At 43.8% G+C, this 17,942-nt stretch overlaps 1 protein-coding gene across 1 annotated transcript in view; it reads left to right on the top strand.

Annotated features, from left to right (window-relative positions):
• Positions 1-17,942, top strand: part of LOC124622254 — a 110,794-nt gene that overhangs the window by 51,801 nt on the left and 41,051 nt on the right. The window contains exons 4-6 of the mRNA XM_047147918.1: positions 6,385-6,467; positions 6,547-6,583; positions 11,373-11,426. Coding sequence (XP_047003874.1) covers positions 6,385-6,467; positions 6,547-6,583; positions 11,373-11,426 — 174 coding nt within the window. The remainder of the gene's footprint in view (positions 1-6,384; positions 6,468-6,546; positions 6,584-11,372; positions 11,427-17,942) is intronic.

Genomic DNA, 17,942 nt, shown 5'->3' with positions numbered 1-17,942 from the left:
TCTGCAACAGTATGAGTGGCTGTCAGTAAACAAATACAGAAACGTGTATTGATGTATGTCAGCGTTATACAGTTGGGATTATGGTAGTGCCGATGATACAGTTTTGTACTAGGTTGTTACTTAGTGTGTTATGTACTCATGTTCATTGGACAGCTTGCAGCTACTTTTAGATAGAAAAACATAACTTGTGCACCTTGCTAATAATCCAAAACATTACGCCATCTTGCTGTTCGTGTCTGTAGAACGAAAATTGTTTCGGGAGTTCTGAAGAATTTTGTTCCTTATTTACGCCTCTATGACTCTGTGAGTGATGGGGGATTGGTTTTGTCTGTGTGTGTGTGTGTGTGTGTGTGTGTGTGTGTGTGTGTGAGTGTGTGTGTGTGTGTGGTGTGTGTGTGTGTGTGTGTGTTTTCCTGTTCTGTGTGCTGAGTCAGTTCTCTTATAGCGGTAAAAAGTGTGCTGTTGCAAAGTATTGCGTTTTCGTTTCTTGCGTTTTTCCCTTAGCCTATGGCCTTTTGTATGTCATATACAAACACAGATCAATGTAAGAGTTTAAATTGTTATCCGTTCAGTAGTAACTAAATTTAAACAGGAAAAATAGTTCTCTGGAGTCTTTGGACCATTTTACAAAGGAGCTAACTGAAACTGTGCACCGATTTAATGTTATGGATGAGAAGTGAATATCTCCCTTCACGCCAGAAACGAAACAGTAATCTGATTTCAAGAAATAGGCTCCTTGCCAGTGTCCATTTCAAACTAGCCATCTCCTCTGTGGTCTTTCGTGATTTCGTCTTCCTTGTGTTTCGTAGCTGTTCTTCTTTTGCTACGCATATTCCTGGTACCCTATCAAAATATTCCAGTCATTTTACTCTCATTTGTTTCATTAAACCTTATTTTAATAAATTCCGAACTCAGCTCTGAAGTCTGAATTTTTTATCTGAACCCGCAGACTGCAACATTTCGTTTGTCTCAGAAATTATAGTTCAGTGGCTTGTACATGCGTTTTGTCTCACTTTCTTATCCACGGCTCTGAGCTACATGCCAAAACAGCTGTACCCATTGCTTTCTAAAACTATCTTTTCGATTTCTTTCCGAACTTTGTTGCGTAATGTTGTTTGTATTGTATCACACATGATCTCATATTTATTTAACTTATTTTCTACGTCACTTACAAGTTGGTATCTCACGCCACAAACTAAGTGGATAAACGGTGACTCTTTTTATTAAAGCGTAACCATTGTGCAATATTTTGCAGCGTTAAGGCTCGATTTTTCTTCAGAAGCCATAATACTATTCTTTCTATGAGAAATGTTAGATTCGTATCCCTTTCGTAACTGCTATAGCCAATGTATTTCTCTTTGCAGATACTCCTAATTCTCTTGTAAATAGATTGGGTACTGAGTGAACATCATGGTGTTTGCCATGGGGAAATAGCTTTACTCATAATTCTCAGTCAGATCCGGATATACTCAGATCTTAAATTTGAGGTGTGTTGAAAATTCTCACATTGACTGTACGAAGTTAAGCGAACGACGAAGAATGCTCTAATAGGACCCTGAAACAAAACACTAACTGCTGTAGGCTGCGGAAGTCTCCTGAACCAACTGGATGAGAATACAAATATCACAACGGGCCCGAAATGTAAATGAAGAATGTCATCTTTGATTACAAGAATAAAAAGTTCCTTGATAACGAGGGATTCGAAGTACTAAGTGCTGACACATCCACCCTATTCACCACATTTAAGATATCGTGACTTGCGCCTGTCCGCTGCATCTGTATAAATTTCTAGGCGCTTCAGTCCGGAACCACGCGCCTGCTGCGGTCGCAGGTTCGAATCCTGCCTCGGGCATGGATGTGTATGATGTCCTTAGGTTAGTTAGGTTTAAGTAGTTCTAAGTTCTAGGGGGCTGATGACCTCAGGTGTTAAGTCCCATAGTGCTCAGAGCCATTTGATTTGTATAAATTTCTGGATGGAAAACCGTTACGGTCAAGTAAGGAGATTGTGACAGCTGTAGCTCGATGTTTTGCAGTCCTTCCAGGATCGAATTTCAGGAATGAGATCTACCCAGAGTAAAATCCTTGAGCAAAATGGATTGATCTAAAATCAAAATGGGGGCATATTAACCTGAAAAATACAGTTATTATATGCAGTACTGGAAAATTATCCAACGCCCTTTCGTTTGAACTGGAGGAATTTAACTTCACAATAATGGCTGGAACGTCCGCTACTGCAGCTTTCATTATTGGCTAGACATTGTTCCACAGAAATGGGTAGAATGAGAACGTTTGGGACAGACATACGTATGTGTGTCTCCATAATCCTGCCTCTATAATTCCCGATCACACGACAATATTGAATACTATATGTAAATTTTTAGAAATGTTAATTTATTAATTGCGTATGTTTCTTCTGACAGTTGTAACTGATATCGTCATGAAGTAAACCTTATTCAGTTCATTAATAGGCCAGTTACCATGTTACAATCTAATAGACAAAACAAAGTGAACAATGAAACATGTTTACAATTTAACAGTGAGTTTAGCGTCCTGGGGCCTTTGCATGAACTTTTCATGGGGGAGGAAGAGTAGGTGGAGGGAAAGGTACTACGTAGAACGTCTGCAATGACGCCACTGTAAAGAATGGCACTCTCATTTTTTGTAAGTGGTACACTTTCAGTTTAGTGTTACTGCCGTTGAGTTCCTGTTGGCAAGACAAGCATTTTTTGGCGCAGTGGGAGATCGTCTCCATTAAAAGTAGATTTCGAAGATTTATACTTACGTATAAAATACAATACTGTGAACTGAACAAGTATCCCGCACGAAGCTCACAGCCCCGCTCCGCCGATGCTCTCCACTTAATATCGACACACACACACACACACACACACACACACACACACACCTGGAGCCGGTTAAAATGGAATGTTTAGCTACTAACGGTCGAGAACTTGCTTTTGCAATCGTGTTTATTGTAGATTACTCTTTTGCAGAAATCTCAATAACTACACTACTGGCCATTAAAATTGTTACACCACGAAGATGACGTGCTACAGACGTGAAATTTAACCTACAGGAAGAAGATGCTGTGATATGCAAATGATTAGCTTTTCAGAGCATTCACACAAGGCTGGTGCCAGTGGTGATACCTACAACGTGCTGACACGAGGAAAGTTTCCAACCGATTTCTCGTACACAAATAGCAGTTGACCGGCGCTGCCTGGTGAAACGTTGTTGTGATGCCTCGTGTAAGGAGGAGAAATGCGTACCATCGCGTATCCGACTTTGATAAAGGTTGGATTGTAGCCTATTGCTATTGCGGTTTATCGTATCGCGACATTGCTGCTCGCATTGGTCTAGATTCAATGAGTGTTAGCAGAATATGGAATCGGTGGGATCAGGAGGGTAATACGGAACGCCATGCTGGATCCCAACGGCCTCGTATCGCTAGCAGTCGAGATGAGAGGCATCTTATCCGCATGGCTGTAACGGATCGTGCAGCCACGTCTCGATCCCTGAGTCAACAGATAGAGACATTTGTAAGGCAACAGCCATCTGCACGAACAGTTCGACGACGTTTGCAGTAGCATGGACTATCAGCTCTGAGACCATGGCTGCGGTTACCCTTGACGCTGCATCACAGACAGGAGCGCCTGCGATGGTGTACTCGGCGACGAACCTGGGTGCACGAATGGCAAAACATCATTTTTTCGGATGAATCCAGGTTCTATTTACAGCATCATGACGGTCGCATCCGTGTTTGACCACATCGCGGTGAACGCGCATTGGAAGCGTGTATTCGTCATCGTCATACTGGCGTATCACCTGGCGTGATGGTATGGGGTGCCATTGGTTACACGCCTCTTGTCCGCATTGACGGCACTTTGAACAGTGGACGTTACATTGCAGATGTGTTACGACCCGTGGCTCTACCCTTCGTTCGATCCCTGAGAAGCCCTACATTTCAGCTGGATAATGCACGACCGCGTGTTGCAGGTCCTGTACGGGCGTTTCTGGATACAGAAAATGTTCGATTGCTGCCCTGGCCAGCACATTCTCCAGATCTCTCACCAATTGAAAACGTCTGGTCAATGGTGGCCGGGCAACTGCCTCGTCACAATACGCCAGTGACTGCTCTCGATGAACTGTGGTACCGTGTTGAAGCTGCATGGGCAGCTGTACCTGTACACGCCATCCAAGCTCTGTTTGACTCAATACCAAGGCTTATCAAGGCCGTTATTACGGCCAGTGGTAGTTGTTCTAGGTACTGATTTCTCAGGATCTATGCATCTATTGCGTGAAAATGTTTTAGTATAATATATTTGTCCAATGAATATCCGTTTATTATCTGCATTTCTTCTTGGTGTAGCAATTTTAATGGCCAGTAGTGTACATGATTGAAACTAAGGACCATGAACTGTGTAATAAAAAGGAGTTCGCTTTAGGCAAAAGAAGTATTTCATTGACTATTCTGGGTTCAACGGACAGTCGTCCATTCTGATAAAGACGCATGAGCTCTCCGTCTTTTGACGATGGGTTTCCATACATACCGCGTACTGACAGCTCGCTGCCCATGAGAGAGGTTCCATGCTCACGACTCAGAATTTGAAGTTGGCTGTAACCTAATTACTGTGTAAGATTTGCAACATATTATTAAGCATATAAAAATGAAAAAAAGTCTCTTCATACACGATATGCTCCTGGGTACCATACAGTATTCTTTGGTTAGATGCAAGGAATACACAAACACTGTCATGATCTTCATCCAGAGCCTGCTAAGTAAAGAATGATAAGATGGGAGCGCCATCGTTGCGACAAAAGAAGTATTTATTTCACGCTCACACTGACACAAAATGCCATACATATACCCAAAGATTAACAGAAATAACAGAAATCAGCATCTCTACATCTACATACACACATACTCCGCAAGCAACAGTACGGTACATGGTGGAGGGTACCCTGTACAACTACTAGTCATTTCCTTTCCTGTTCAACTTTCAAATAGAGCGAGGGATAAACGACTGTCTATGTGCCTCCGGACGAGTTCTAGTTTCTCTTATCTTACCTTCGTAGTCTTTACGCGTATTGTATGTTGGCGGCAGCAGAATAACTTCCCCGTCAACTGCAAATGCCAGGTCTCTAAATTTCCTCAGCGATGTTTCGCGAAAAGAGTGTCGTCTTAACTGCAGGGATTCCCAGTTGAGTTCGCGAAGCATCTGCGTGATACTCGCGTTCTGATCCAACCTACCGGTAACAAGTCCAGTGGCCCGCCTCTTAGTATGTCTTCCTTTAATCTGATCTTGTAAGGATGCAAAACACTCGAGCAGTACTCAAGAATAGGTCGCACCAGCGTCCTATATGCTGTCTCCTTTACAGACGATATTCTCCCAATAAACAGATGACATTCTCCCAATAAACCGAAGACAACCAACCAAGTACCCCACCACCGCTCTTACCTGCTCCTTCCGTTTCATATCGCTTCGCAATGTTACGCTTCTATATTTTTAATCGACATGCTACTCAGGATACCACTAATGCTTCGAACATCACAGCTCCATTTTCCCTGCTCGTCTGTATTATTAACTTACATTTTTATACATGCACAATGAGGTGCCAGTCATCACACCAACCATAAATTTGGCGTAAGTCATTTGATTTATACTACAGGCACCTAACTACGACAACTTCACGTACGTAATGACGTCATCAGCAAACAGCCGCAGATTTTTGTTCACTCTGTAGGTGGAGATCATTTGCGTTATGTGGAGAAAAAGAGGGGTCATATCACGCTTTCTGGGGGCACTCGTGATAGCGCCCTTATCTTCGGCGATCACTGGCCGTCGATGACAACGCACTGCGTTCTATCTCATAATGAATCATCGAACAACTCAAGTATCTTGGAACCAATTTCGTACGCTCGTACCTTCGTTACCAGTCTGTAGAGGGACAGCGTGTCAAACGCTTTCCGGAAATCCAAGAATATGGAACCTGCCTGCTGCCTGTTGCATATTGTTAACAGACAAGGACCTCCCGAAGTTTATAAGACCTGTGAAGTGCATGGCCGCGCGGAATTAGCCGAGCGGTCTAGGGCGCTGCAGTCATGGACTGTGCGGTTGATCCCGGCGGAGGTTAGAGTCCTCCCTTGGGCATGGGTGTGTGTGTTTGTCCTTAGGATAATTTAGGTTAAGTGCTGTGTAAGCTTAGGGACTGATGTCCTTAGCAGTTAAGTCCCATAAGATTTCACACACATTTGAACATTTTTTTTGTAAAGTGCATATAGTTCCGTTCTGATTGCACAGCATAAAAGTTCAGACAGACTTCAGTTTATAGCAGTGTACTTTCCCACAGCATGAACGTCAGCCGTGGCTTCCTGTGTTTCAGGAATGAAGCTGCCTATCGCCGACAGCGGGTTCTGCGCCTGCAACCACCTGTCTTCCGCCTACACTACGGTCTTCTTCATCATTGTTAGTATGTCTTCTCACCTTTCTGCAACACATCTATGACACGTTTTTACGATTTTTACTTACGATCGTTTCTTTTCAGTGTTACGCCTCTTTCCTGATAGCTGATGCCTATCATGGTAAGTACTACAATGCCCAAACCGTTTTTCTCATTTTTTATAGTTATGCGAAACAGAGTCAAGTATGCTGATGAGTCTACCGGGTTTGTATGGCCGTGGTCGAAGTGACTTTTCGGTTTCTGACGTTTCCTCCCGAGCTACGCTGGACATCGTCGGAAGTGTTCCTGGCGACGTTGAGTCTTGCCAACTGACGAATCGGATGTCGGAGAGCGAGATAAATACTGTGTAAAGTGGGCATAACAAGCAACAATCGGTAGTTAAGTTTTATGTCTGACAAATGCTATCCCTGCTGATGACGCGCGAACTCTTTCACCACCGCTTTAGGAAGTATTTATCTCGTTCCCCGACGTTGACTCGTCAGTAAGCATGACTCAGCGTCGCATGGAGCACCTCCAGAGATATCCGATGCATCTCTGGACGAAACGTCAGGAACCGAAAAGTTTCTTCGATCACGGGCATACAGCCGGGAAGACTCGCCAGTAACTATGACGTCCGGCCGTGAACACCTTCATTGCATGAACAGTCCGGATTATTAAGTTCAAATATTAAAAGCTTCCTCGATTTCAACGAATCTGTGTGACTAGTACTCCTGCTTCTTTAGTAATAACTGAGTCAGTGATCAGGCTCAGAAAACAGTGCGATGCCGACCGGCCGACACGTCATCCTCTGTCTTGTTCCGGTGTTTAGAAACGGTTTGGAGGGTCACTGGGTTAGCACAGCGCTCTCCAAGACGTTGTCGATTTTCCGCAACTTGGAGCCACTACATCTCATTCAAATATTTGCTCATTTGCATCAGGGGTCTGACTAAACCGCGCTCCACTCCTCCCACCGAGGAAAAGTGCCTGGCAGTGCTGGAAATTCAACCCAGGTCCTCCTGATGGCAATAGGAAGCACTGACCACTCAATTACGTATGTGGAGTTTTAAGATAACTGCGTCCTTTACTTTGCAAACCTCTGTACGGTATTTTTCCTCTTGAAACTCATCAAGACTAGTCTCCTACACAAAATGTGCTTAGTTCTCCGTTATGCATGATAATAACATGAGTCACAAGAACGTTGTTTTTGTAGAATCTTTCTGATTTATAAACTTTTATTCTGTAAAAATTCACAGAAACCATCCACGTCCCTTATTCGAAGAAGAACAAATGAAAACGGTAGCAAGCAAGGAACTGCGAGTGGCCACGCCTGAAAGAAACATAACACATCACTCAGGAACAAATTGATTTTATTTAATAAGTTGTGAAAACTGTCATGTGGAGTCTATTTAACACGTGAAATTTGACAAACGCAAATGAATGCAATTATTTATAACAGCCCAAGAAAGTCAGCAACAAACAATTGGTGATTAAAATTTGATCAATATTAATTTGAAATTTCAAATCGTGACATTGCGTCGAGCCTCACCTCACTCAGCTGGTTCTGTCTCAAAATAAATTCAGCTAACCACAGTATGAATACAGCTACAACTACAACAGACAGGAAATATTTCAACTAACAAACGTTCCAGATTTTATATATGTATTGCATGCCGGAGGGTACCATGTACCGCTACTGGTAATTTCCTTTCCTGTTCTAATCACAAACAGAGCGGGGGGAAAATGGCTGTCTACAAGGCTCTGTACGAGCACAAATTTCTCTCACTTCCGTAGCCCCTAAGCGAAATATATGCTGGTGTCCAAAATTAAAGCAACAAACGGAAATTTTGCAAGGTTACGTTTATTTTTCCACAAAACAGGTGATAGTAAAGTAGAAACACTGTAAATAATACAGAGCGTTATTAACTGCAACACGCATAATGGTAGACAAAAATGTTCGTATTTTTTCAACATATAACGTGTTTGCTCGCACATTCTGACAACTGGACAGTGTGTTCAGTATCGGATGTGATCGCCTCTGATACCAACAGATCACCTCACAACGACTGGACATTGTGTGAATGATGTCATCAATTTCATGTTGAAGCGATAACGCCCATTCTTCCTGCACAGCTCACAAGTCTTGGAGAGTGATTGGCGGATGCTAACGTGACGCATCCCGTCTCCCTAGTGCACCCAGACATGCTCTATGGGATTCAAATCGGACGAGCAAGGAGGCCCCGCCATGCGCTCAGTATCTTCCGCTTCCAAAAAATAATCAACCACCCGTGTGCTCTATGAGGTCGAGCATTTCCGTCCATCAACACGAAGTCTTGGTCCATAGCCCTAGCAACAACGGCGCATGAGATCTCAAGAACCCCTCACAGTAACTGACTGCAGTTAAGTCTTTCTGATTCACCTTAAAATCCCTGCCCACACCATTAGGGATCCTTCTCTTTCGAAACTGTGTTCCACGTGTCCTCCAGATGCAAATCTGTTGAGAATCACTCTCTAGACCAAATCGGGACTCATATGTGAAAAGAGCATTGGCAAACTGTTAGACCGCCCTAATGGCATATTGATGGCTCCACTCTAGACGTTTCCGTCTGTGATGATACGCAAGAGGTAAACAGACAGCAGGTGTCCAACAATAAAGACCACTCAGCTGCTGCCTTCTGTACACCGTTTCCCTCGATACAATATGTCCATGGGATGCAGATAACAGTTGCAGTGCAGTACTAAGGCGGTAGGGTCGTGCCCGTACAACCAAATAACGATCCCCTGTTTCTGATGTGACACGTGGTCTGTCCTGCCCTGGGCTCAGGCATACAGTTTCGATCTCTATAAATTGTCGCCTCATTCGAGAAACGAGTTACATTAGGCCATCGGACCACGTCAGTTTGCGACTCTCCTGCTTCCATTCTTTATATGGCCTTCCACAGCACAGAATCTGTGGGCGTCTTCTTTGTGCCATACTGCATCATCTGTGAATGTGTACACAGTGATTGTGCATGTGGGACTGTCCCGCAAACACTACTCCGTTTGATAGGTGTCCAGACGTCATTGTTGGTGTGGTTGCCCGTTGATCGAATGCCATCTTCCGTACAGAACACGATCGTAATGACATCTGCTGACAGTTTATGCGGTTGTATCGTGAATTAGACAAAGTACGGGGAAACAGAGGTTTGTTGATTTAATTTTGGACACCAGTGTACATTTGCGGCAGTAGAATCGTTCTGCAGTCGGCTTCAAATGCCGGTAATCGAAATACCCGCAATATTGCCTAGCGAAAAGAATATCAACAAACATTTAGTTGACACCAGATCACAACGGGCAATATGCACCTGTAAAAACAAAAAAGTGAACTATTATGTGGTTCCGTAAACTCTCTCATGTCGAGTCTGCAGCCGGAACATATCGTCATCTGGACACAATATTTCGGCGCTCCACCTGGCCGCCATGATCAGGTGGGTAATCCGTCGCGCTAACCCGCCATATATTGTATCCAGATGACGATATGTTCCGGCTGGAGACTCGAAATATCAGTATCGTGAACTGTCATACGATACTTACGTAAATCAGAAGAACACTGTTAGAATTCTCATAAACTAGAAGCGGTTGTCTCATTAAAGGACCCAAGCAACTTAAATTAATCCTGAGTACAAAATAAATCAGAAATAACCAGCTCATAAAATGTTCATAAATTATCAATAGGGCTCGAACTCGATAGAGCGAAAGCAGAAAAACCGCCCCAAATATCTCCAACAAAACCAGTCTTAGCAATGTAAACAAGCCAGGTTGGAACCAGTAAATTATTTAAATAAAACTGCGATTAACTCAATCATAAAACAACACAGGATGTTCCAACTTTGAAATTATACAGAAATTTACTAACGTAACTTACAGAATCGACATATGCGTCATTTTCTAGCAAACAACCTCAAGATTGATTCATGCAGTTGATCAGTAGCCCATTCTGCTAACAGAAGCGCCAGAGCAGAGCTTCCCAGATCGGTGGATTGGCCATGAAAGGCCTGTCGCATGGCCACCTCGCTCCCCTACTTCACACCTCTGGAGTTCATCCTCTGGGGTTTCATTAAATACCACTTGTATGTTCCTTCTCTACCAAACAATTTAGCTGACCTGAAAAGTCGAATCTACGCTGCCATTACACAGGATACACCCTATTTGCCTCAAAAAGGGCGGGAAGAATTTGATTATCGGTGGAATGTTTGCCGCATCACAAATATAAGTCACATCGAAGCAAAATGACACTTGACACTTTTGTGTGAAACTTGAGGTTGTTTGCTACAAAATGACACATCTACCGATTCTGTAAGTTTTCTTAATAAATTTCTACATCATTCCAAAGTTATAAAGTCCTTTTTGACTCATTATGTATATAACACAGAGAATCTTGCAGCACAGCGGATAGCTCCTACTAACAGTTCGTGGAGACTACACGCTAAGGTGCTCACCAGATAACTCCAATAAGCGTCGATGACTGGCTCGTGGGTTGTTTGCAAGGAGGGAAGAAACAACATTGAAAAAAAAAAAAAGGAAAACTGAAAGATTTTCTCAGAGACAAACTGATCTGAGCTACATTTCCGTATCTTCTTACCTTATTATACAAGCAGTGCCGCAATAGATTTTTTGGTGGATAATCATTAAGATGCAACCTGTAAGCCGACTCGAGAATAATTCTTCCGCTTTTGCACAGGAATGTATGATGTAATAAACGTCCTCAAACTAATGCTTATGGTTTTCGGTAATGGAACTCAGAACCGTGTCGTTCGAGCAGGATTCCTACTAAAAGTGCTCTCATTCATCTGCGTAGCTTTATGCTGTTTCTATCACTTAAACATTACACTTTTGTTTGTTGTGCACATGTTGCAAGACATATCAAATCTCTGTCATCCTTTTTTTCTTTTCAGAGATAACGCCCATTATTCGAGGTCTGTACGCCTACAAATTCCAACTTTTCCTCTGTAAGTATTTTCTCTGCAACATATATCTCTAGTCTCAAATTCTCATTGTAAAATATATTCGAGCAGATTTTGATTAACAAAAAATAAATTTGTCTATTAAGTTCAACATATCGTATAGATCATATTTCGGTGTACATAGGTTACTTTAACTGAAAGCCATTGTTTGTCTATTTAAAATCATATTAAGATAAAAGGAACGTGTGGTTATAGCTTGCCAGCTATCAATAATAATTTCTACAGATCATGGAAGTATTTGAGAAATAGCACTACACTCTTCCATGTTGACCACAAGGGTACAAAGAATCACGGCACGCCGACAATTTGTACCGCATTCTACGTACAATCGACTTAGTGTGGTATACGAAACGTATAATAATGAGCATCGAAAATTGACCAGGACGAAAATATACAATAATAGAAGAAAAACCTTTCCAGTAAACATGGACTTAAATATGAGCCGTTTGCGAAACGATTGTGAATGTGTGGCTAGATATCTGAAATTTGAACGTATCGCACAAATAATCGAGGGTATTTGATGCAAGAACCACTCAAAGGTGAAGAGATCACATAGAAGAGGAAGGCATGGCCGGCAGTATCAAACCAGTAACAAGACCGATGACGCAAAATAAAAATAAAAATTAGATAACAACTAAAAAGCTTCACCTTTAAAACGTTTTTCAAAAACCAGCTGGGGTCCAGAACTAGTCAAGTTATGCTGTTTGGAACAAGAACACGGTTTAACGTAGCATTAATATGACATCTTTCGCGAATGTTCGCAGCCGCAGAGAATAGAACACACTGAAAGGCGCTAAATGTGGAGTTCTGCATTCTGTCTTTCTTGGAACGACGCATGTGTGTTGCTTCCATCGGACAGTAATGTTTTAAATTCAGAATACCCATTAATAAACATCATTACTTGTCCACCATTCTACTCACAACCCAAAACCTGCAGCAGCTCCAGAAGTGTCTGACCAGTCTGATATGCTTTCCTCCTCAGCTGCGATACTCACCGTAGACACTGTGGATCCGACACCAGTGCCGCCAGCACACGACCGTAACTGGTATAGGTCGCCAGTTTTCTGTCGTCCTCACACATTCTCATTACTGTATGGCACAGCATTGTGTATAGTCGGCATCCATGGACAAAAAAGGCGTGGCAACTGGCTGATCCTGCACTGCATGAAGAGATGTACACACATCAACAATGTTTTGCATCACCTGTGTTGCTAAAGTTTACGAACCTGTACAGAAAATTGGAACACAGATCTATAAACACATCATTTCCGCCATTTCTATTGCTCATGAAAACCACACATTGCATGTTGTACCGCCATACAACAAGACCTTCACAGGTGGTGGTCCCGATTGCTGTAGACACCGGTACTTCTAATACCCAGCAACACGTCCTCTTGAATTGATGCATGCCTGTAATCGTCGTGCCATACCATCCACAAGTTCATCAAGGCACTTTTGATCCGGATTGACCTACTCATCAACGGCGATTCGGCGTAGATTCCTCAGACTGGTTGGTGGGTCCCGCCGTCCATAAACAGCCCTTTTCAATCTACCCCAGGCGTGTTCTATAGGGTTCATGTCTGGAAAACATGCTGACCACTCTAGCCGAGCGATGTCGTTATCCTGAAGGAAATCATTCACAAGATGCGCTCGATGGGGGCGCGAATTGTCGTCCATGAAGACGATGGCCTAGCCAATATGCTGCCGCTATGGTTGCACTATCGGTCGGAGGATGGCAGTCACGTATCGTACAGCCGTTACGGCGTCTTCCATGACCACCAGCGGCGTACGTCGGCCCCACATAATGCCACCCAAAAACAGCAAAAACCCTCCACCTTGCTACACTCGCTGGGCAGTGTGTCTAAGGCGTTCAGCCTGACCGGGTTGACTCCAAACACGTCTCCGACGATTGGCTGGTTGAAGGCATATGCGACACTCATGGGTGAAGAGAACGTGATGCCAATCCTGAGCGGTCCAATCGGTGTGTTGTTGGCCCCATCTGTACCTCGCTGCATGGTGTCGTGATTGCAAAGATAAACCTCGCCATGGACGTCGGGAGTGAAGTTGCGTATCATGCTGCCTATTACACACAGTTCGAGTCCTGGCTGCACGAAAAGCATTATTCAACATGATGGCGTGTTGCTGTCAGGGTTCTTCCGAGCCATAATCCGTAGGTAGTGGTAATCCACTGCAGTAGTAGCCCTTGGGCGGCCTGAGCGAGACATGTCTCTCTGTATCTCCTTGATATTCGAACAACATCGGCTAGATTGACTCCGAGACGCCTGGACACTTCCTTTGATGAGAGCCCTTTCTGGCACAAAGTAACAATGCGGACGCGGTCGAACAGAGGTATTGACCGTCTAGGCATGGTTGAACTACAGACATCACGAGCCGTGTACCTCCTTCCTGGTGGAATGACTGAAACTGATTGGTTGTCGAACCCCCTCTGTCTAATAGGCGCTGCTCATACATGGTTATTTAAATCTTTGGGTGGGTTTAGTGACATTTCTGAACAGCCAAGTGACTGTGTCTGTGGTACAATATCCACAGTCTACTTCTATCTTCAGGAGTTCTGGGAATTGGGGTGATGCAAAAGTTTTCTTCGTGTGTGTTTATTGGCTGGCACACGTGACAGGAGGTTACCTTTATAATGCCCCCGTTCTTCGCAAACGTATTGGCACAGAAAGACCGATGCAAAGAAGAGAGGACGTGAAGAAATCAAAACTGTCTTGCTCTCATATCACTTTCCTGAAATGAACTTTTATCCGTTCTAAACCATAGGCAGTCTGTGCTATTGAACCCAATACAGTTGAAGCATTTTGCCATCACAAAATCAAGCTCGTCTAAAACAGTTCTTGCCTCTCGATTAACTATTCCCAAAGAATGATACCCCATAATGTATAAGATTTTACCGCCGTCAAATATACACTATCTGGTCAAAAATATCCAAGCATCCCTATGTAATGTGAAACGGAGCTCTGAGTGTCACGAGAGGCGGACCCGCCAGTATAATAGGAGGCGTGCGGCATTGTCACTAAAGAAGCAGTAAGAGCAGAGTGGGTGGATCAGGAAACCACAGAGACTTCGAATGGGGACTAGTCACTGGATGTCACGTGAGTAACAAATCCTTCAGAAACATTTTAACCCTCTAAAGTTGCCCATGTCGCCTGTTGCTCGTGTGATTGTGAAGTGGAAACGCCGAGGAGCGACCACAGATAAATCATCACCTGGCAGACCTAGTATACTGTCGGGAAGAGACCGTCCGGCGTTGCGGAGGGTGACTGTATGAAATCGCATTATATCAGTGGGAGGAATCTCTCGTGAGCTCCACAATGCTACCAGCAGTCCAGGCAGCACACGGGCTTTGGGAAGGGAGTTATAAAGAATGAGGTACAATGGTACAATGGTAGTTGAGTGCTAAGTGATGGTTGGGTTAGAGTAAATAGTGACACCACTGGGCAGTGTGTGAATGGAAACGAGTAATCCCTGGAGAACCTTGCCTGCTGCCATGTGTAGTGCCAACAGTGAAGTACCCTGAGGTGGGGTTACGGTATGGGGTTTGTGCTTTGTAGATAGTGTGTTGTCACGTTACTGCACTTGAGAAAACGCAAATTGCGGAAGGAAGTGAATACATTTTGCAGCATGTGTACTGTGTACAAAAGAGGAAGACATCGGAGATGATGGTTGTGTGTATCAAATGCATAGTGTATCCTACCATAAAGCAGAATCTGAGGCAATTGTTTGAGGACAACAACATTGTCTTGCAGCAGGAGAGGGTGCTCGGTGTGTGGACGAACGCTACGAAATCGAGAACTCGATTACAGCATGCTGCTTCTCACGCACCGACATAGTTACTTTACACACTGCCATGTTACACACTACAGCTTGGAGCCCTCTAGCGTCAGAGAGTTGCAAATATATAGATACGAAGAATAAAGAATGTTAGAACGTTCGCTTTAATAGATTTTACATAAATAATTCAGGGTTATTAGTCTTTTTCAAAAAGAGGTGGAGCCCCTCCACGCCCACACCGGCATGATGGCAAACTCAATAAGTCTACTGCCATCTCTGCATAGGGGTTAGTATTCACTAAAGTGAGGTGTCGCAGGATGTGGGTACTGCAATGTTTGCGTACGTCTGGTTAAGGTTAACCATTAATACGCGCTCATCTGGAGATAGATTGGGTCGAAGTCGAACGAAGGGTAGTGGTCTGAAGGGAAGAGGTAAAAAAGTGCCAAGGCAAGAGCCCAGGGAAAAAAAACCTCTGCGATAGTTAGGTCGGGTGGTAAGAGCAGCAGTGAATGTCTTGCTGCCTGCGATGTGTCGTGCAAGGGTAGGCTTTGTTAGTAGTGGGTATCATGCATGTCGATACCTTTGACGTTGTGCGGTTGTGTTGCTCGGAGGCTGGCGCTGGGTGCCGGTGCAGAGCTCTCTTCAGCGTCAGCAACCTGCAACAGTTAGGTTTACTATCGTTTTTGTGTCAGATACGTCATATATCGGATTCACAGTGTAAGGTAATGTTGGCGGTTTGTTTGTGCGTCAGTCGACGAGCTCGTCGGTGTCCATGCTGTGGCCTTTTGGTCGGCTCTAATAGCAGCTGGTAATTGCCAATCAGTGTTGCTGATGTGCAGGGGCTTGCCGACGTTTTTCGCTTCTTTGTGTATGTTAGTTTACCATGGGTGGATATGTCCTAGCTAGTAGTGTCTTTGGCCGCTTGTGCTTCCACCTGTGGTTGTGATTGTAGTTTCCCAGAGTGAGGATGAAAGGATTGTTCGAGTGTCTCGAGTTCCTGTATAGTCCTGTGGTGTGTTTTTTGAATACTTCCTTGAGGGTATATAGGCGGTATTCTTGGTGAAGATCCACGGTGCGTGTGTAGGGTGGAGCGTTGCTAATGATTCGTAGCACTTTGTTCTGTATTACCTGCAGGCGGCGCAGTCGTGTAGGAGCTGCATATCCCCAGACTGGAGCTGCGTACGTCACCAAAGGTCTAATCAGTGTGATGTATATGGACGTCGACACCCTCCTCTTCAGCATGCTCTTATATATATGTGCATACATACGAAGTTTGTGTGTGTGCGTGTGTGTGTGTGTGTGTGTGTGTGTGTGTGTGTGTGTGTGTGTGTGTGGTGTGAGAGAGAGAGAGAGAGAGTATGTGGGCGTGTTAGTGTTTGTGTGTGTTTACATGTACATATGTGAAGATGTGTATCTATATGTATATGTACATATATGTGCATATTTGTGTATGTTTCTACACTGGGTGAAACAATGTTACATCTGTATTTGGTTCATTTGCAGACTAATAACTACAGCCTTCGTCAGTATCGTGCTTTTAGGTTGGCTAGTACATCAAAGTTCACGCAAACTATGAGGTGTGATTGGAAAGTTTTAAGAATGGATCCGCTACTGCTTGCTGTTTTGGCGGGCCCGTACACGGACGGTGGTGAATGCGTCATTGCCTTGTCCTTGAATTCCCTCTGACAGGAAACTGCATTTCCTTTATTCAGTTCGTTGTGGTACCTGGTTGAGTACGGGTCTGTTAGGGCTTGTTGCCGGATTCTGTCTGCGTGAAAATGGACATAAAAACGGAACAATGAGTTTGTGTGAAATTTTTATTAAAACCGGGAAATCAGCTTCTGAGACTTACGAACTATTAAAAACAGCTTTTGGAGGTAATTGTATGAACCAATAAAATGTTTCTGTCTGGTTTAACAGATTTAAAAATGGCCGCGAATCATTTGAAGATGAACCACGATGCGGCTGTCCTTCCACCTCAAAAAGAATGAAAATGTTGTGAAAGTTCGCGACTTAGTGTGCTCTGATCGTAGACTTACAAATAGGGAGATGGCTGATGAACTTAATTTAAGATTTTAGGCAGTTCAGTCAATTTTAACTGACGATCTTAACATACGTCGAGTGTCCGCAAAATTCTCTCCAAAAGTGTTGTCAACTGACCAGAGACAATACCGGCTTGAAGAGTGCCAACAACTGATTAATCAGACTAGAAATGACCCAGATTTTTTTTGAATAGGATAATTACAGGTGGCGAATCGTGCGTATATGGATATGATAGTGAAACCAAAGTGCAGTCTTCGCAGTGGAACACTCCAGGTTCACCACGACCGAAAAAAGCACGGCAAAGTCGGTCGGAGGTGAAGACAATGTTGGCGATTTTTTTCGATTCTACCGGTATTGTGCATCATGGATTTACCCCCGGAGGACAGAAAATTAACCACGAATACTACAATTGTGTCCTTGAGCGTTTGCGCGAAAAGGTGCGGAAGAAAAGGCCTGCGTTGTGGAAAGACAGGAGTTGGGTGCTACACTGTGACAATGCTCCAACGCATCGTGCCATCTCCATCGTTGAATTTTTGACCAACTTCAAAATTCCTGTGCTTCCACAATCATCATATTCTCCTGATTTAGCCCGTGCGGACTTCTACCTGTTTCCTAAACTGAAATTTTCTCTAAACGGGAAGCGATTTGACTTGATTGAAGACATGC

The sequence above is a fragment of the Schistocerca americana genome, chromosome 1, assembly GCF_021461395.2.
Source record: "Schistocerca americana isolate TAMUIC-IGC-003095 chromosome 1, iqSchAmer2.1, whole genome shotgun sequence".
Lineage (NCBI taxonomy): Eukaryota > Metazoa > Arthropoda > Insecta > Orthoptera > Acrididae > Schistocerca > Schistocerca americana.
Note: the sequence above shows the minus strand (reverse complement) of the source record. Positions and strands in the feature narration are given on the sequence as shown.